Source organism: Panthera pardus, unplaced genomic scaffold, assembly GCF_024362965.1.
Source record: "Panthera pardus isolate Hobbes unplaced genomic scaffold, ASM2436296v1 HiC_scaffold_24, whole genome shotgun sequence".
Classification (NCBI taxonomy): domain Eukaryota; kingdom Metazoa; phylum Chordata; class Mammalia; order Carnivora; family Felidae; genus Panthera; species Panthera pardus.
Window position 1 is genome coordinate 52455075 of NW_026526810.1, and position 20632 is coordinate 52475706.

Consider the following 20632-nt stretch of genomic DNA (forward strand, 5'->3'; position numbering starts at 1 on the left):
CAAAAATAAACATTAAAAAAAAAAAAAAAAGAACACTGAATAGGAGTCACAAGACCTGTTTTGATGTCACCTTTGTTACTTACTGTGCAACACTGGACAAGTTAGCTTTCATGGAAAAATAATACTTGTTCTGCATTCCTCATAAGATCATTATATCCCTAAATGAAAGAGTTAGCAGTAAAGCCATCTAAAATGTAAGTGAGATGCTAAATTTACCCAGAATCATTTGATTCTTTGCAGTTCCTGCCAACTATATTGACAGATTCCAAATGCTAACTGTCTGAAATTGAAAGCGAGCCCTCTCTTTATTCAATTTAAGTAGCTAACTAGCGAACTCCTGTTGGGTGTGAAAAGACTAAAGCAGCTCTGCCTCTATCATTAAAAACTTCTTGGGGTGCCCAGGTGGCTCAGTTGGTTAAGTGTCCAACTTCGGCTCAGGTCATGATCTCACAGTTCCTGAGTTCAAGTCCCGTGTTGGGCTCTGTGCTGACAGCTCAGAGCCTGGAGCCTGCTTCGGATTCTGTGTCTCCCTCTCTCTCTGCCCCTCCCCCACTCATGCTCTGTGTCTCTCTCTCAAAAATAAACGTTAAAAAAAAAAACCAAAAAAAACTTCTTGCCCTTCAACTCTCTCAAATAATTCCCTCCAAGCTGAGTTCTAATCACATCAAGAAGCAACAAAAGTACTCAGTTTGTGGGGAACTAGTCTGTTTTCTCGCTAAGCAAATATACCGTGAAATACAAACCTCGGCCACAGTACTACGAATACGATCCACCACCTGCTCGAAGTCCACCAGGCTGAAGAGTGGCTGCTGCTTGAGCCGATGAAGTTCTGCAGCAAAGGTGTCCTCCTGGTTCTTCAAAATGGATCCTGCAAAACAGGAAGGCACCTTCAAAGGAAGGCAGAGAGCGGTGGGACAGGCAAGGATTTACAATCCGGTCAGACGCTTCTCAAGTAAGCCTATAATGGTGCTGCAAACTCGGTACCTAAACTTTACCAGCCACTCACTCTGACCGAGCATTCTTTGGGGCCACGCAATATGAAAAAGGGCCTTTGAAGACGGTATATTGGCCAATCAGACTCTTACCTTTCCTAGTCAGGTTTACATTTTGGTTCTCAAACATCTGGACAGATTCTCCAACAAACAGGATTTTTTCAGCAACCCTCACTGGAATGTAGGATGGCAAAATCTCCACTCGTAGGGAAAACTGTTTTAGAGATGGTGCCAGCATGTTCTCTTCCTCTATCAGGCGCTACTCCAGGAAATAATCCGTAGCAGACATGATGTATGAAGAAGAGGAAAGCAAGAAAACATCACTAATTCTCCCAACCCATGACTTATATTTTCTAGAAGGACTTTAAAATGAAGTCTGAATGCCTAAATCTGAATGCCTAAATTACCACTAGAGAGATGATTACATTTCCATTTTCAGATAGTGAGAGAACATGGCGGAAATCACTGTGGTTGTTTTTAACATGAGGATTTTAGTCCTCACTCTGCCTTTACTATGTAAAACCCTGTACAGTAGGTCAGGAATTCTGCTTCCTTACCTGTAGGGACTTTATCGTCTTGTACATATGCTTGCTCTGCCCACTTTTTTTTTTGTTTTGTTTTGTTTATTTTTGACAGAGAGAGGAGGGCGAGGGACAGAGAGAGAGACAGAGAGAGAGAGGAAGACAGAATCTGAAGCAGGCTCCAGGCTCTGAGCTGTCAGCACAGAGCCCAACATGGGAGTCGAACACATGAACCGTGAAATCATGACCTGAGCCAAAGTCGGATGCTTAACAGACTGAGCCACTCAGGCACCCCTCAGCTCTTTACTAGTTTGTAACCCAAGTCATTTAGCCAAGTGGTTCTCCAACTGTAGCTCGTGGTCCAGCAGCATCAGCTGGAAACTTGTTACTAGGAAACTCTGTTAGAAATGCAAATTTTCAAGCCCCTCCCCAGATCTAGGACAGCCTGGCAGATGAGGCCTAGACATCCATCAGTGTTTTAATAAGCTCTCCAGCTAACTCTGACACACACAGACTTGCTTTGAACTTGATCCTTATCCTCCAGCTCCCAGCAAGAACTCTGGGCTCCACAATCCTGACTTTGAGCTCTGCCGTTTACCCTTTCTGGTTTGTGCTCCAGTGCTGGCAGTCCTCAGGGGACTGCCCAGACTCTCTTTTCCTCTTGTTCTCCTCACTCTTCTTAGACAATCACATCTTCTTCTGTCACTGAATTGATCATTATAACAGGTATTTCTAGTCTTTTTACATCATAGGACTCTGCATTATAAACGCTATGGAACTTTGAGACAGTTATACTAACATACATTTCACAGAACCTCCTGAAGCCACCCAGGGGCCCCAGGTTAAAAACGTCTATATGCTGATGACTCCTTAATCTTTATCTTCAAGCTAGACTGTTCTCATGAGCTCCAGGCTCAGCCCACTGAACATTTCCTGCAAGTACCTCAAACTCAACATGTCCAATACTGGAACCATCTTCTTTCCCCCGGTATTTGCCATATACATTCCTTATCATCTCTGCCTGCCTAGCCACTGAAGGCAGAAACTTAGGTATCATTCTTGACTCTTCCTTCTGGACTCCTATCCAAACACTAAAGCCTACCCATTCCACCTGCTAAGTCTCTCTCAAGCCTCTCTATTCTTTTCCATATTTACTGTTACTACCCTCAGTTTAGGCCACTATTATCTTTCACTTGAGTGTCCCCAACATTCTCCTAACTGACCTCCCTGCTGCTAGTCTTAATTTTTTTTAATGTTTATTTATTTACACAGAAAGAGAGAGAGAGAAAGAGCATGAGCAGGGGAGGGGCAGAGAGAGAGGGAGGGAGAGAATCCCAAGCAGGCTCTGCACCATCAGCGCAGACCCTGATGCAGGGCTTGATTTCATAAATCATGAGCTCATGACCTGAGCTGAGATCAAGAGTTGGACGCTCAAAGGACTGAGCCACCCAGGCGACCCTTGATTTTTTAAAAAACAATTTCCCCACACAGTGTCCAGAGTCATCTATCATAAAGTCTCATTGTGTTGACCTCTTGCTGAAAATTCTTCACTAGCTCCAAGCTCTTTTGAGGTTCAAGTCTAAATACCTTCCCATTGATGACAAGGGCTTTCATGATCTTACCTCAACAGTTTCATCGATTACTACTTCCCCCCTCTCCTCCATTGTCCCTTGTACTTTGTATTTCAGCTTTTACTTGACCATTTCAATTGTATTACTACTGGTTCCTCAAATAAGCCAGGTCTTTCATGGTCTCTGTACTTTGTACACATCCTTCCCTCTGCCTAGAACGTTTCTTAACCTCTCCTTCCAAACTCTTTGCAATTTAGACATACATTCCACTGAAAAGCCTTCTCTAGCTACTCTAAGTTCTGAGAATACCCATACTTGCTCTTTCCAGAGCACTTTGTACACTTTAATGTCACTGTTTATTTTTCTAGGTCTTCCACTAAACAATAAGCTCCTTAAGCATAGGGTCTGCTACCTTTTTTTTTTTAATTTTTTTTTTTAACATTTATTTTTGCGACAGAGAGAGACAGAGCATGAATGGGGGAGGGTCAGAGAGAGAGGGAGACACAGAATCTCAAACAGGCTCCAGGCTCTGAGCTGTCAGCACAGAACCCGACGCGGGGCTCGAACTCACGGACCGCGAGATCATGACCTGAGCCGAAGTCGTACGCTTAACCGACTGAGCCACCCAGGCGCCCCAGCTACCTTTTATTCATCTACTCAGTTAAACACCCAGTAACTCTCCTAGAACAGTGCCTGGCCTATAACAGGCATTCAATAAAATGCTGTAGCAGGATAAATGAATGAATAAATAGATCGATGGATGAATAAAGACAATATAGGACTTTTAGTACTCTAATGGAAACTCTAAGCTGCACTTAAAAGCTATAGGGTAACTACACAACTACCTGAAAAGACTCATTAACCTCATAAATGCATATACTGGGACAAGGGGAAACAAAGGAATCTCACAAATATATTTTCTATTTTGTAGTCTCCCATTAAGTTAGGTATTAAGAATGCAGTTAAGATAAAGCCAAGTTCAAGTGTTTGTGTCTAAAGAATTTCTGAAAGGTGCTTCGACTCTGATGAGCTGGGGACAAGGGTAGAAATCTCCAAAAGGTCATCTAGCTGACAACTTCTCTGACTCGGGCAGGAGTACGCCAGACTTCTTGCCATGTTCTCACCAAGTCCTGGAGTTCTCTCAACTGTTTTCCTGTCAGTCCCCCAATGCCCAGATCCTCCTCGTCCTCTTCTGGCTGGGCACTGACATTCCCAGAAGAAGGACCCTGTTTGATAAAGAACTCTTCGTGCTGGTCCAGGAGGAGTCCATGGAGCATCCAGGCTGAGAGCTGCTTATACATGACCCCATGACACACGGCCAGGATCCTGAGTGGAGAGAAAAGCAGGAGCCTTAGAAGTCCACTTCGCAGACATTGAAGCCTACATCTGCACGGAGACCATGCTCTAAACTGCGACAGGACAAACAGAGGTCTGATGACTCAGAAGGGAAATGACCAATTAGGCTAAAAATAATTGTGCTATTTTAATTTAAATGTTTGTGGATGAACTCAGCGATTAAATTTCCACACTTGTAGCCTACATGCTGAAGTCTGAATGTTCAGTAAGTGTTCTGCTGGGTTTTTAGAAGAGGCACATTTTCTTTCCTCCTTTTGTGTGGAGGAGTTCCAAAACTAAGGATTCTTGTTAAAATTAAATGTGCTTATAAGAGTCTGGCTAACACAGTATTAAATTTGTTTTATTTTTGTTGGAGTCACATATGGAGAGTAGATGCACTATGCGAGAGGCAGGTATATCTCCTACAATGCTATAATCCTTCAAGATGCAGAAAGGTTGTTGGAGAATGGGACATTCTCATGGTCTTAAAGGATCACTCCCCAGATAACATCTTAGTTACAAAGAGGAAAATGTGCCTGTGTTTTTTTTTTTAATGTTTACTTATTTTTGAGAGAAAGAGTGAGCGAGAGTGTGTGAATGGGGGAGGGACAGAGAAGTAAAGAGGGAGACTGAGAATCCAAAGCAGGCTCTGCACCATCAGCAGAGGGCCCGATGCAGGGCTTGAACTCATGAGCTGTGAGATCATGATCTGAGCTGAAGTTGGACGCTTAACTGAATGAGCCACCCAGGCACCCTGAAAATGTGCCTCTAAAATGGACTGGTTAGGACTCTTAAAATGTCAATGTCATCAAAAGATTAAAAAGGCAAGGAAGGGCACTGTTCCAAATTAAAGGGGACTAAAAAGAGGTGGCTGCAAAAAGCCACAGGAAAAGGCAGACTCCATCCGGGAGTGCAAAAAAGAACAAGGGTAAAAGACTTTTGGGGGACAACTGGAGAAATTCAGATTTATTTTTGGATAATATATTGTTGAATTAACATTAACTTTTTTGGCTATAATATGGTATTGAGGTTATATAAACCAATTGAAGTTATATAAGCCTTTTTTCTAAAGAGATACAAGCTGAAGTATTTACAAGTTAAGCATTGTATCTGTGATTACTCTCAAATGATTTAGCACACATGGCGTGCATGTGTGTATGTTTATATATATTTACATATATATATTTCACAGTCCATACAGAGGGGAAAAAGAAAAAGAAATCAAATGTGGCCAAATGTTAACAACTGGTGAAACTGAAGGATATACAGTGTTTACTATACTGTTCTTTCAAATTTTTGTAGATCTGAAAATTTCAAAATAACTTGGGGAGAAATGAAAAGAGCTTGAGTCTGCTATTTATAATAAGCTAACTGAATGGAATCTATCGTTAAAAAATCAAATCAGGTGGAGGGGGGTGCCTGGGTGGCTCAGTCAGTTAAGCTTCCTACTTTGGCTCAGGTCATGATCTCACAGTTCCTAAGTTCGAGCCCCGCATCGGGTTCTGTGCTGACAGCTCACAGCCTGAAGCCTGCCTCGGATTCTGTGTCTCCTTCTCTCTCTGCCACTCCCCCACTCATGCTGGTCTCGGTCTCTCAAAAATAAATAAACATTAAAAAAATAGTTAAAAAATAAAAATTTACATTTAGTACATTCGAGTACTTGGTCTATAAAATTTGGTCTTGCAAATATATAACAAACATGCACTTAATCACAGGATCTATGTAAGATTTTATATTCCATGCATAAAACTATGTATATGTATAGAGAAACCGTAGAGAATATATATACAGTGAAAGTTATATTGGGTATCTCAAAGATTAGAAAATCTATTTCTTCTCTTTACAGGTCTGTATTTTCTACAATCAAAATGCAATTCTTTTATTAGGGAAAAAAAAAGGCCCAATAATAGAGAACTAAGTCCCTGAAGCATGTTCTGGGAAGTTTCCTTTTGCAGATTTTGACAGTGTTTATATTTATAGTATTTTTAGTTTTAATTTTACCTTTATAGACCATCAAGTGAATATACCTTTATTTAGCTTTCTTCTGCTGCTGGTAGTTTCCTAATGTCCTGATAAAACAGACAACATTCCAGTGAATGTTTCTGCATATGGTTATTTTCTTCTTTTGAATAGGTGTTAGGATAAAATTCCTAAGAATGGCATAATGGGATTATAAACATTTTTAAGGATCTTGATATAAAATGCCAGCTACTCAAAACACACACAGTTTAGGTACAGCTACATTATCTGACACATGTAATAGAAATTCTCCAAGGATAATGATATCCCCAAATTAAAGAGCACTGCTTCAAGGTCATCTAGGTGACTAGATTCTAGCTTTGATCGTCAACACTTCCTAACATTCTTTTTGCAGTTTCTGAGCCATCATACATGGGTCTTTTCTATCCTGGTCTTAACTTTTCCCAGAGGGAAACCTGAGATGACCTGAAAATGAAACAAGTGCAAAGTCAAGTCACTTGATCACCCAACCCTGCCCCCAATTAAGCCATGACTTACTTTTCTAGTGCACTTCGAACAGGGGGCAAACCTCCGCAGCTGTGTTTGTATACCGTTTCCAGGATTTGACAACCATGAATCTGTGCAAAATACAAACTTGTCAAACTGGATTCCATTTTCACAGTTCGCATGGGACAAACTCATATTCGGTATTCAATCCAGAGAGCACATCCAGCAGATAATGAGGCTAAAGATCTACAGAGAATTCTGATTTTGACTCTAATTCCAAAGTGTGCAGGGGCGGTTTTCCCAACACCACAAAGCAATTCTTTAACACTGGCTGGGTGTCCTACAATTCAACTCAATTCTGACACTACCAGAACATCATCAAATTCCACAGGTGAAGGGGTCAGTCCCACAAGACCTCCCCTCCACTTCTAACACCAATCTCAAGCCCAGGGCTGACTGGCTGATAAAATCAGAGGTTCCCACAACCCTTTCCTTGGATTCCATTAGCTTGCTAGAGCGGCCCACAGAACTCAGAAAATCTGTTTAGTCACTAGATTACCTGTTTATTAAAAAGCATACTAAAGATATGAATCAACAGCCAGACGAAGAAATGCATAGTGTGAGGTTCCAAACAAAGGAGCTTCTGTCCCCGTAGAGCGTGGGCCTAGCATTGTAGCCAGAAGTGTTCTGGTTCAGCGACCTACAAGTTCTCTGAAACCAGCCCTTTCAGATTTTTATGGAGGCTTCACTTCATGGGCACAATTGATTAAATCACTGACTGCTGGTGACTGAACTCAACCTCCAGCCCCTTTCCTCTCCGCAGAGGTCAGGGGTATGAAGGTCCCAATCCTCCAATCAAATGCTTGTTTCCCCTGACAACCAGCCAATCCTTAGGTGCTTTCCAAAAGTCACTTAATTACCATAGACTCAGGTGTGGCTAATTATGAATACCAAGACACCTTTATCATTCTTATCACTTAGGAAATGCCAAAGGTTTTAGAAGCTACATGCCAGAAAGGGGATGAAGATGAGATGTATATAATTTTTTTTTTTTTTTTTGAGAAAGAGCACTAGCAGGGGAGGGGCAGAGGGAGAGTCTCACGACTGTGAGACCATGACCTGAGTGGAAATCAAGAGTCTGGCGCTTAACCACTGAGCCACCCAGGGGCCACCCTATATTTATTATAGATCACAGTATCACAACAGTTATTCTATAAAATATGGACCTCCACTCTACTTACTCTTCCCCACCCCATCCATATGCCCCCAGCAGCAGCAGCAGCAGCACCAGGGAGTTTGTAAGAAATGGAAATTCTTGGGACCAACTCCAGGCTTACTGAATCAGAATCCCTGTGGCAGGGCCCAGCCACGTGGTTTTAACCATCTATTCCAGGTGATTCTACTGCACTAGAGAAACCAGAATCATTCAGAGTTAAAATTCCAAGCTAAGAAGAAAGCTCTTTATTTCAGATTAAGGCCTAACTCATGCTCTAAGGTATACAGTTTTCAAAAAAATCTGCTGCTTCTTTCTATGTCCTTCTGTCTCTCTTTTTAAAACTCCTTTATTGAGGTATAATTTATATACCATAAAATACACCCAGAATTAAGTGTACCGCTCAACAACTTTTAGTAAATTTTACAGTGTGTACAACCATCGCCGTAATCTAGTTTTATAACATTTCCATCACTCTAAAGGAATCCCTTTGTGTCTGTTTGCTATCATCCCAGTTCTCACCCCGGCCCATGCTCTTGACCACCTCATGTTTGAACTCTGTAGAGGCAGAACACACTGGCTTCTCTACCACCACCTTGGCAAGAAGGAAGGTTTGCCCATCTCCAACCCCACTACTCAGTTTCTACTCTCCTTCCTGTGGTCGGTGGAATCTGAACGTCAACCGAGATGTGCAGCTAAGCATGCAACCCTTACACTACCTCCATGTACCTAGAAGGACCTCTCCAACCCAGGGGGCGGGGGTGGGGGGTGGAGGGACAGTTTAGGGGAGCGGTTAAGAGCATAGTCTTTCGAGTCAGAGCCGGGTTTAGATCCCAGCCCTACTATTTCCTACCATCCATGTGACCCTAAGCACATTCCCTAACCTACCTGACCCCTTAGAAAACTGAATGTGATGAAGTACGTGAAACACTTAGCATAGTGCCTGGTGTACAGTAAATGCACAATAAAAGCTGAATATTAATTGATGAGGGTAATCAGCTTTGAAGGGCCAAACAGCACCTCCCTCACTGGCTTTGCTGGCTCCTAATGAACACAGCACAGTGAAAACTTCTACACTTATACAGCAAAAAAATGAAGCGGCAACCTGGCAAATTAAGTAGTTAGCTAGTTATATTTATCAAGGTGAAGACTCCTAATAAGCTAAGGCACAATTACAACAGTTTAAAAACAAAACAGGGTTAAACATATTTAATCCATTTGTCTTTTCTCATCCAATTATGGACTTGCAGATTCTTCTTCTAATGTGAAATCTCAAAGCATTTATCCCTCAATTATTAACTCCATTCAGAAAAGACATTCTTCTGGTATTGGGGACCCTGACTTTTCAGTGCATGTAATAAAAACTTGTGGTAATAGGCGTATTTAATAAAAGAAACATCTGGGTTTTACCCAATGATCTAATTCTTAGAAAAGAATTAGCACCCTAACCTAAATGTATTATTCTTTCTGAAGATTAACTTTCTGCTTCTTAAGATCCATATCCAACAATCCCAAATCCTTAATGCAAAATGCTCTCACTTTCAAATATCACCCCTAGCATTTTTCTCTTACCAGACAGAATCCTCTTACCAGGGTACATCTATTAACATCACCCTCACCCTCTGGATCAGGAGGTGCTTAAGGGCAGAGCGACAGCTTATTTTTTGCATTTAGCATGATACCCAAGCAGACGTTATTAAAAAAAAAACAATGAATAAATAAAAATTACTAAAGATTATGGTCTTCAAAAAAGAATGTAAGGTGAAATTAATTATGACTATATCCCTGGCACTTCCCACAGCAAAGATAAAAAAGGAAAGTTCTTACCTTTTGACTTTTAATTTGTTCTACCACAACCATGACAGAGGGGAAAAGGAGCTGGAACTGCAAAGTGGAGAATAATTAGGAGAATAATTAATGAGAACTGGCTCAGGAAACGCTTTTGTTTCTAAATAGTCCCACATCACATAAAGATGGCAATAGCACAGAACAGCCAAGATTCAGTATCTGAGGGCAAGCTGATATGGGGGTTGGCTGCAAAGGGAGAATGGCAGATAGAAGCAGTTTCTATTTCTGAGGCTAACATAATTGTTAATATTGAAGTCAACATAGAGTGTTAATATCAGATATTAGATTTTAACTAAATTTGGAGCTTTCCAAACAGCTCTGATCTAGGAAAGCATACAACATATAAAATGCGTAGCTCTGAATCCAGAAGGAATGTCTTAATGTCTTAAGTTAGATTTTTTTTTTTAAGTTTTTATTTATCTATTTTTGAGAGAGAGAGAGAGAGCAGGGGAGGGGCAGAGAGAGAGAGAGAGAGAGAGAGAGAGAGAATCCCAAACAGGCTCTGCATTGTCAGCACAGAGCCCGATACAGGGCTCAAACTCACAAACCGTGAGATCATGACCTGAGCCAAAACCAAGAGCTGGATGTTTAACTGACTGAGCTACCCAGGAGCCCCAAGTTAGATTATTTTTTTAATTCCTCATTTTTTCTTTAAGATTTTTTTATGGTTAAGTAATCCCTCTGCCCAATATGGGGCTCACACTCACAACCCCAAGATCAAGAGTCACATGTTCCACTGAATGAGCCAGCCATGAACCCTGTAAGTTAGATTATTCTAACAATATCAACAGATTTCAAGGCATTTTGTTATTTGTTTGTTTTTTGTTTTTTTTAACATTTATTTACTTTTGAGACAGAGAGAGACAGAGAATGAACAGGGGAGGGGCAGAGAGAGAGGGAGACACAGAATCTGAAACAGGCTCCAGGCTCTGAGCTGTCAGCACAGAGCCCGATGCGGGGCTCGAACTCACGGACCGTGAGATCATGACCTGAGCCGGAGTCGGACGCTTAACCGACCAAGCCACCCAGGCGCCCCGGCATTTTGTTATTTGGACAGCATACCTGATCCAAAGAGTAATTGACATGTGATATGGACAGATGGGGGTCAGCCAGGAACTGCAACAAAAAACACTGTGATTAAGGCTCCATATGAGACATCTCGAATCTATTTGATCTCTGAAAACTAGATGGGAATCTGAGAATAGGCTCAGTGTTAATTTTAGGCTATGGAGAATTGATAGTTTATGGATTATTAATTCTGATTTTTCAGGTGAGAAAAAAACAGGGGCTCTGATACCTTTGCCATGATCTGCACACCACTTTGATCACGGCTTGGGCAATCACAGAGTACACCCTACCCCCTAGCCACGAAGAAAACAGCTCTCTCTTAGCTATCTGACCACATCCAAGGGTATTTCAAATTCAGGAATGTGCCCTAATCTGCTGTCCCAGAGACGTTGTTCCCAAATCTCCTCTCTCACCTCTTGTTCCAAATCAAGCAGTGCTTGGCGATAAGGCTGCAAAACTGAATCCAGTCCTGTGCAGAACGCCCTTAGGTAGATTCCATGTAACCCACCTTGGCCCTGCTGAGATGGATGGTGATCCTGAAATCAAACAAAGAGAATTAAACCTCACAGCAATGACTCTAAAACCTGAGGAAGACATTATACCTTAATAGTATTATTGTTTTTGCTTAAATAATTCCACATCAAAGCAGTGCTTCGGTGAGAGGAAAGCCTGACTAGAGAGGCCGATTTTGAGTTCTGACCTTTTAAGATGTGATAACATTTTAATTTCCCAAGCATCCTACATGTTACAAACAACCAGGTAGAACCTCATATTGGGGCACCTGGGTAGCTCAGTCGGTTAAATGTCCAACTTCAGCTCAGGTCATGATATCACAGTTTGTGGGTTTGAGCCCCGCATCAGGCTCTGTGCTGACAGCTCAGAGCCTGGAACCTGCTTTGGAATCTGTGACTCCCTCTTTCTCTGCCCCTCTCCAGCTCATGCTATGTCTCTGTCTCTCAAAAAATAAATGTTAAAAAAAAAAAAAAAAGAACCTCATATTGTCAGTGAAGGTTTTCTACAACTAACCTTATCACTTCCAGCTGAAATCCCTTTGGTGGCTTCCCATTGCCCCAGAATAACATCTCCACTCCCCTACGTGGCATACAATGATTTCTACATTCGGGCCCTAAACTCTCTCTAAAATTATCTTTTACTGCTTCCAACTTCACATTCTCATTTCCAAACTACCCACAGCTCACCAAATGTGCCTTGCTTCTATTTCTCACCCCCACGAATGTGGATGTGTTCCACTTATAACCTTGTACTCATCTTTGTGACAAATGCCTACTCTTCCTACAGGACCCAACTCAAGCATCTCTTCTCTCAAAGCCCTTCCTAACTCTCCCTAGGAAACGAATCGCTCCCTCTTTGTTGATTTCATAACATCTCTATGTAGTGCCTGAATTGTTCTTTTGTTTATATGCCCTCCTCTCATGACCAAGAACTTCATGAAGGCAGGACCCACACTTTATTCATCTTTGTATTTCAGCTCCTAGCACAGTTCTTTGAACACAAGGTAAATATTTAGTGAATAAATAAAATCACCTCAATCCTCCTTCTAAAATCCCTTCTCCTGCCTGGCCTGGTAATTCATCAGGAGCATGAATCTGATAGTCAACATGGGGAGTGATAAGACTCTCACTAAGAGCCAATTTACAAATATGGCTTGTCTTTCAGGAAACCTGCAGTTTTTTCTAAGAGCCTCTTGTAGTTTTACCGGGGCAACTGCAGAGGGAGTGGACTAGAGACCATGATGATTGGCCTCTCTGGCTGCATACTGATTTGGGTGATCAGGCTCTGGTGACGTAGACACAATAGCAGAATTCCACAACAAATGGGGTAGGAAGCTTGGACTCAGGGGTTAAAAGGCACAGTGTAGTCAGGGGATGCCACAAAGGATACTAGCAGTTCCTGAAGATAAAGGTTCACAGCTATAATAAGACCAGCATGGGCATGGGATGAAATGGAACAGATTGGCTTACAAGTAGCCAATTTTATTTTGATCTTATGGCATTCCAGAGAACTGAATGTCTTCATTTATCACTAAATGAAAGAGAAATTAAGTATGCTTTTTACTGTTCCAAAAAAAGAGGCACTACAGCTATCTTTAGAATTCAGGAAAGTAAGAATTCACATATTATATAAAATCCATATAGTCACACGAATACAGGGCAGATTTTTTTTTTCTATTAAATGTTATATACAAAAAATTAAAATGAGGCCTTTTCATAATGTGTGTGCGTGTGTGTGTGTATAGGTTCCAACTCTGATAATTCATGTGCCCTCTTTAATATTGATTTTATAGCATTGATTAGATTTCACCTCACATTTAGCTTATGTTTGCAAAAACCAATTTGAGAGAATCAGAATCCCTGTCCCAGAGATGAAAATACAAGGCATTATTCTCCAACTCCTGTGCCCTACAGATGGCCACCAAAGGCCTGACAACCAACTTATATAACAGAGGGTACTGACCTTATTTCAGGAAACTTTCCTTTTCCTTTCTAGAAGTCCCTGCCTTCCTCCTCAACCAGAATCATGGTTTTAAGTGGGAAATAGTCGTCACTGAATGAGTCATACAATTCAGCAATCTTTTTACTTACCACGGACAGAATTACAGACAGTTAAAAACGAAGGGGAACTTTAAAATCTCTCCTTAAAAAAATATGAGTGCTAACACTTTGCATGAATTACCTTATTTATTTTTTCTGACACTATGAGATAGGCACTATTATCCCTATTTGATAGGTAAGTAACTGAGCTCTAGTTTCTGAGCATTAGGTTACCGCCAGGCAGACTATGGCCAGTCAGTGATACAGCAGGACACAAATCCTTGACCTCTACACCATTAATTACAATTAACCCACCAATTAATGGGTAATATATATTAAGTGCTTGCTATGTGCCAAGCACCTTCTCTGATTTAACTCTTTTATTTACAAATGACAAAAGTGAAACACAAAGATTTTAGTTGATCGCCTCCGTGCGACTAAGGTAGTTAGAAGCAAAAGAGGAAACAGATCTGAAATGATGCTTTATGATCTCACCTCTGGAACTGGAACTCTGGTCCAGCTCAAACTGATTTAATTCAGGTCTCCTAAAACACAGGCAAAGCATATTTCCTCTTATACTAATCTGCCTAAATTGGTCCCTGTGTATATTTTCTCCCTTGTTTGAGCTAGTTACCTAGCCCTCACTTGAATAATTCCAATGATGAGACATTCATAACATCTTGAGACTTATTTCACATCAAAGTTTGGATTCACTGAAAACTTGACATAGCTCCTGACCTCTGGAGGTGTCCATTCCCTGACAACAGCAGCCTACCTGCTGCTGCACATGGCCCGTGTACTGTTCAATGAACTCGGTGAAGCGAATATAGTCTGTGCCCAGCCGGCAGAGTCGATTCAGGACGCTGGTTTCACTGGGATGGAGAAATGGGAAGTCCTGTGACACCTGCAGGAAGAGGAACAGTCTAAAAACATTGATGCCTGCCTATCTTTGAGGTGCTTCAAATACTTAATACTACTTTTTATTTCCCTTCTCAAGATGCCCATTTAAGCTTGGTAAATTCCAAACTGCTACAAAGGTGTTGTTCCCCATCCTGACCTAATTAGTTGTTGACTGAAATAGGTAGTAACACATGGTAAAGAATTCAAACACTATCAAATGTTGTACATTACAAATAAGTCAGTCGGGGCATTTGGGTGGCTCAGTTGGTTAAAGTGTCCAATTCTTGATTTGGGCTCAGGTCAACCTCCCCACCAGCAGCTACTATTACCTGTTTCTCATGCAATCTTCTAGGCATGGCCTATCAGGATTTGGAGTTTTGGACGTGATTTCAATGGTCTCCAGTGATACTGCTCAAATTGGGATCTGCAGACTTCAGGGGTTTCTCATATTCTTAAGATCTGCAAATTCTCTATAAATTTTTTTTAATTCTTTTTAATGTTTACTTATTTTTGAGAGGGAGAGGCAGAGGATGAGCAGGGAAGGGGCAGAGAAAGAGGGGGAGACAGAATCCGAAGCAGGCTCCAGGCTGAGAGCTATCAGCACAGAGCCTGATGCAGGACTTGAACTCATGAATTGTGAGATCATGACCTGAGCTGAAGTCAGACACATAACCGACTGAGCCACCCAGGTATCCCTCTCTATAAAATTTTAAATTTTATTTTCATTTCAATTAAAATGTAAAATTAATGTAACATGCTATAATCTATAAAAGCACCTCATAACTGGACATATAAAGGTAGTGTTCATATTTTCACTTATATTTGGTATTTCATTTCACTGGGTATTTTTAATTAAAGGCCATAATATAACCTACTATGCTATATAAAGTTTCACAGCATTTCAAAAATAGAAAAAAAAGTTGTAGGAGAATGAATTTATTCAACCCATTTTTTTTTAAGTTTACTTCTTTATTTTGAGAGGAGAGAGAGAATGTGAGTGGGGCAGGAGCAGAGAGAGGAGACAGAGAATCCCAAGCAGGCTCTGCCCTGTCAGCATAGAGCCTGACGCAAGGCTCAATGTCAACAACAGTGAGATCGTGATCTGAGACGAAATCAAGAGTTGGATGCTTAACTGAGACACCCAGGCACCTCTCAACCCCAATTTTTCACAAACTGTGAAATATCCATACCATAAAACTTACCATTTTAGCCATCTTTAGATGTACAGTTTTGTGGCATTAAGTGCATTTATTTACACCTTGTGCATCTATCACCACCATCCACCCCCAGTTAACTTTCCCAAACTGAAACTCTGTAGCCATTATTCCTCCCCCTTCCCCAACCCCTTGCAACCACCCTTCTATTTCTTGTTTCTATACTTCTGACCAATCTAAGTACTTTCAAAGATTGGAAATAGAATATCTGTCTTTTTATTACTGGCTTTTTCACTTAGCATAGTGTCTCCAAGTTTCATCCATGTTGTAGCACGTAAGAGAATTTCCTTCCTTTTTTTTTTTTTCCTTCCTTTTTAAGACTGAAAAATATTGCACTGTATGTTTGTGCCACATTTTGTTTATCCAAATCATCTGTCAAGGGACATGTGAGTTGCTTTTACCCTTGTATTTTTACCTTGGCTATTGTGAATACTAATACTATAAACATGGGTATACAAATATTTGTTTAAGTCCCTTCTTTAACTTCTTCTGAGTGTATACCTAGAAGTGAAATTGTTGTTGGATCATCTGGTAACTCTGTGTTTAATTTTTTTGAGGAGTTACCACATCGTCTTCCACAGGCCTGAACCATTTTACATTCCCACCAGTAATATACAAGGGTTCTAATTTCTCCACAACCTCACCAACACTTGCTATTTTGTTTTTTTGATAAAAGTCATTCTAATGGGTAAGAAGTAGTATCTCATTGTGCTTTTGATTTTCATTTCCCTAATGATCAGCTATATTGATAATCTTTTCATTTGTTTATTGGCCATTGTGTATCTTCCCTGGAGCTTCAACCAACTTTTAATGAACACATACTTATCAAAGGCACAGTGTTAACATATCTAGTTTAAATAGGGAACAAAATCAGAAGTAGTTACTATCCCCAAAGAACTTAACATACTGCATATTTATATTGCGAGTACTGTATTCTGTGGATGCTATCTTTTTTTAAAGTTTTATTTATTTAGGTAATCTCTATACCCCACGTGGGGCTCTAAGTAACAACCCCGAGATCAAGGGTAACATGCTCTTCTAACTGAGCCAGCCAGGTGCACCCGTGGATGCCATCTGTACATAACAATAAAAGCAGTAATAAATAGGCAAAGAAGAATTTTTCTGTTACTGAATCCACAATAATTTGTTTAGGAATCCACTTAACACAGATTTTAATATCACTGCTAACCATATCTTCCAGTTAATAACTTATGAGGTAACATGACTTAAATGCTTAAGAATCTGTCTTTGGAGGGTGCCTGGGTGGCTCAGTCAGCTAAGTGCCCTACTTGGGTTCAGGTCATGATCTCAAGGTTTGTGAGTTTGAGCCCCACATCAGGCTCTGTGCTGACAGCTCAGAGTCCTGAGCTTGTTTCAGATTCTGTGTCTTCCTCTCTCTCTGCTCCTCCCCTGCTCTCACTCTGTCTCTCTCTCAAAAAAAAATAAAAAAAAAAAATAATAAAAAAAAATAAAAAAAATTTACAATGTCTTTGGGAGGCCAGCCTAACTACTCTGTTAGTGCTATGTGTCCCTTCAGGCTGGATCTATAGCCCCCAGTAAAGCCTTGCCTGTGCCTTTAGGAAAAAAAAAAAAAAAGAAGTCACCATGAGTTGCCTCATAACTTGCTTGAAATCTTAGGCAAGTTATAATACCTGCCTGTGCCTCAGTTTTCATACCCATAACATGGAGATAACAATTGTGAAGGTTAAATGTTAATGCATGTAAAGCCATGCACATAGCAAGTGCTTGATACACGTAAGCAATTTTTTATTATTACTTTTTAAAAAATATTTTTATGTTTATTTTTATTTTTGAGAGAGAGAGAGAGAGAGAGACACACAGCATGAGTGGGGGAGGAGCAGAGAGAGAGGGAGACACAGAACTTGAGGCAGGCTCCAGGCTTGGAGTTGTCAGCACAGAGCCTGATGAGGAGCTCAAACTCACAGTGAACTCACAGACCGCAATATCATGACCTGAGCCGAAGTCAGACGCTTAACCAACTGATCCATCCAGGTGCCCCAGTAATTTTTTATTATTAACACAGATCTACCCAGTTATCAAGTGATGCTCCCATTAAAACTGGAATTCTAAGCAGTGCTTTGGTGGCAGAGTTTTACAAAAGTTCAAGGTCTAATTATTCTGAAACAGCAAACAATACCTTGAATTTATTGGTACCATCTGGTGCAACCTACTTACATGAACAGGCATTCTCCATACTAGACTTACTGAAGTCAAAACAGAATATGCAGCCACATCTGCAGCTGTCATACTATTATTAAACTCAATGTTGGGGATTTAGTTTCAGCACAACAATAGTTATGTCACATTAGATCACTGGTTCTCAGAGGCAATTTTTCCCCATTTGATAAATATCTGCAGATATTTTTTATTGCTACAACTCAAGGGGTACTACTGGCATCTAGTGGGTGGAGGCCATGAATGCTGCTTAACACCCTATAATGCACAGGCAGGACACAACCCCCAACAAAGAATTATCCAGCCCGAAATGTCAACAATGAGAAAGAAACCAGGCTGAGAAACCGTGCATTAGATTAACGTCATTTTGAGTGCATCCATTTGGTAGTTTTGTTTACTTTGTAAAAATATTTGGTTTTACAGGTTTTTTTTTAAGAGCAACAAATTGAGTTTACACTCAAATAAATTTGAGCTTATACTTAGGTTAAGGTGTACGCATATTCAGTATTACAATAAAATGAATTTTGTCAACATTAGGCATTCATGACAATTTTTCCCTTTATTCAAATGTGAAAACACTGCAGAATGTATCAATATTTTCTGTTTTTAGTAGTCTTCTTTTCTTCCACAAATATCTGAACACCTACCAAGTGGCAGATACTGTGCTGGCTACATAGATGAAGAAAACCACTGTAGTCTTCGCTGCTATGGGCAACCTATGTGGGAGAAAGACTATACACAGGTAAAAACTAATATAAACTGTGATAAGTCCTATAAGGGAAATAAGTTGTTGTAAGGGAGAATAATGGCACTCATGCCTTAGGGAGGATACTTAAAGAGATGGTCAGAGAACATTTTTCTGGGGTGACTTTGAAGCTGACACCTTAAGAAGGAAAATATCCAGGGGCACCTGGGTGGCTCAATCTGTTAAGCATCCGACTTCAGCTCAGGCTCTTACCTACGGTTCATGAGTTTGAGCCCCGCATCGAGCTCTGTGCTGACAGCTCAGAGCCTGGAGCCTGCTTCAGATTTTGTGTCTCCCTCTCTCTCTGACCCTCCCCACTCTCTCTCTCTCTCTCTCTCTCTCTCAAAAATAAATAATAAGTATTAAAAAAAATTTTTTTTATAAGGAAAATGGAGACTTGAGACTTTTTTATAAAAAAGAAAGGAAGGCAACTATCCTTCCTATACTTTATCTTTTTACTTCAGTCAAGCACCCACAAATACTTCCTATACAGTTTCTTCCTTTATGCCTGCCATTGTTAGTTTTATAGGGGAAAATAAATAACAAGAGGAATCTGATGTATAGGTTTTATAGAGGAATGTAATTTTTCTGCTCTTCTGCAGCCTATACTGGCAATTCTTATAGGAATAGGCATGACTTTTTCTTAAAGTTTTTATTTAAATTCCAGTTAGTTAACATAAAGTGTAATACTAGTTTCAGGTGTACAATATAAGGACACCCAGTGCTCATCACAAGGGCACTCCATAATACCCATCACCTATTTAGCCCATCTCCCCACTTCTCTTCCCTCTGGTAACTATCACTTTGTTCTCCATAGTTCAGAATCTGTTGCTTGGTTTGGAATAGGCATGACTGTGATATGACAGAGTTAGACTCAAATCTTGCCATTACCAGGACTAGCCGCCACAAGTTCTCTGAGCTTCAATTTGCTTTTTTGTAAATAAGGGCTAACAATACCTAAGTTACTAAGTTATTGAGAGGACTGGATAATAAAAAAAAAAGCAGAAAAGAGTGGTTCAGACACCATAGCCAAGCAGGCCTGAGGTTCAAGACCAAGCTCGCTAATTACTAGCTACCAGATACAGGAAGTTGATCTGTGAAATGGAGATAGGTGATCCTGCAGATTGAATGAGATAATGCATACAGTACCTAGCCCTTCCTCCTTAAACATTTCTGGTTACGTGAAAGCCTCCCTTCCAAATTCTCCTAGTGGAGAAATTTCCAGCGAAAGGAGTAATGAGGGAAACACTCTCATTCATTTTTCAGACAACAAAAGTAGCTGACCTCTTACTATGTTAGGCGCTACGTATTTGGACGAGCTCTCAAAACTCACTTTAAAGCACTGCAAATGGGTGCGTGAAAATGGGTGAAACTCGCCTTACATCCAGTTCCCCAGCAACACGCGCTCAGACACCTCAACCTTAGGCCCGGTCGCGAGCTCCCTCCCCGTCCCGAAGGCGGGGCCCTCCGGCACGGGCCTTCCATCCGCCAGCCTGGGCCCAGCCCTTTCCAGATGCGGTACCGCGCGCAAAGGCCCCCTCCCGCACTTTCCCCATTACCAGTCTAGGGACACGCCTCCGAATCGCCTCAGCCTCTGCAAGCCCCACCCCCCGCCCTCGCAAACTCCTCCCCCGGGCATTGGCTTGGGTACGCCCATTATGCGCTCGCGAGTTCCCGCGCTCTGAGTCCGACCGTACCTGGAGGCCACTCCGCTTGTTCCACGTGAAAATGGACCCTGGGTATCCGCTCAGAGCCAAGAGTAGTTCGTGGATCATTCCCGCGGCGGATCTCGAGTCCTTATATCCGTCGCCCCCTCCTGCAGCGCCCCTCCAGAGGACCACGGAGGCGAATGCTGCGTTCTGTGCAAGCGCCCAGGCCCCTGGGACAGGCTGTTCGTCCTGAATCCCAAGTGGCAGGACAACTGCGGGAAGAGTGGAAGGGAAAGGGTACGGGATAGGCGCGCCGCGTCCCGGAAGTGTGCCGCGCTCGGCTGGGCTCACTCACTCGCTGC

At 41.3% G+C, this 20632-nt stretch overlaps 1 protein-coding gene across 1 annotated transcript in view; it reads right to left on the reverse strand.

Annotated features, from left to right (window-relative positions):
• The window catches only part of TUBGCP4 (tubulin gamma complex associated protein 4), a 35232-nt gene extending 14631 nt beyond the window's left edge, over positions 1 to 20601 (reverse strand). Inside the window, exons 1-9 of the mRNA XM_019442365.2 lie at positions 20319 to 20601; positions 14342 to 14470; positions 11428 to 11550; positions 11009 to 11062; positions 9926 to 9982; positions 6937 to 7016; positions 4209 to 4410; positions 1086 to 1251; positions 744 to 868 (exon numbers count right to left, since the gene is read on the reverse strand). Of these exons, the coding sequence (XP_019297910.1) occupies positions 744 to 868; positions 1086 to 1251; positions 4209 to 4410; positions 6937 to 7016; positions 9926 to 9982; positions 11009 to 11062; positions 11428 to 11550; positions 14342 to 14470; positions 20319 to 20396 (1014 nt within the window). The 5' untranslated portion in view covers positions 20397 to 20601. The remainder of the gene's footprint in view (positions 1 to 743; positions 869 to 1085; positions 1252 to 4208; positions 4411 to 6936; positions 7017 to 9925; positions 9983 to 11008; positions 11063 to 11427; positions 11551 to 14341; positions 14471 to 20318) is intronic.
• Between the last annotated feature and the right edge of the window lie 31 nt (positions 20602 to 20632).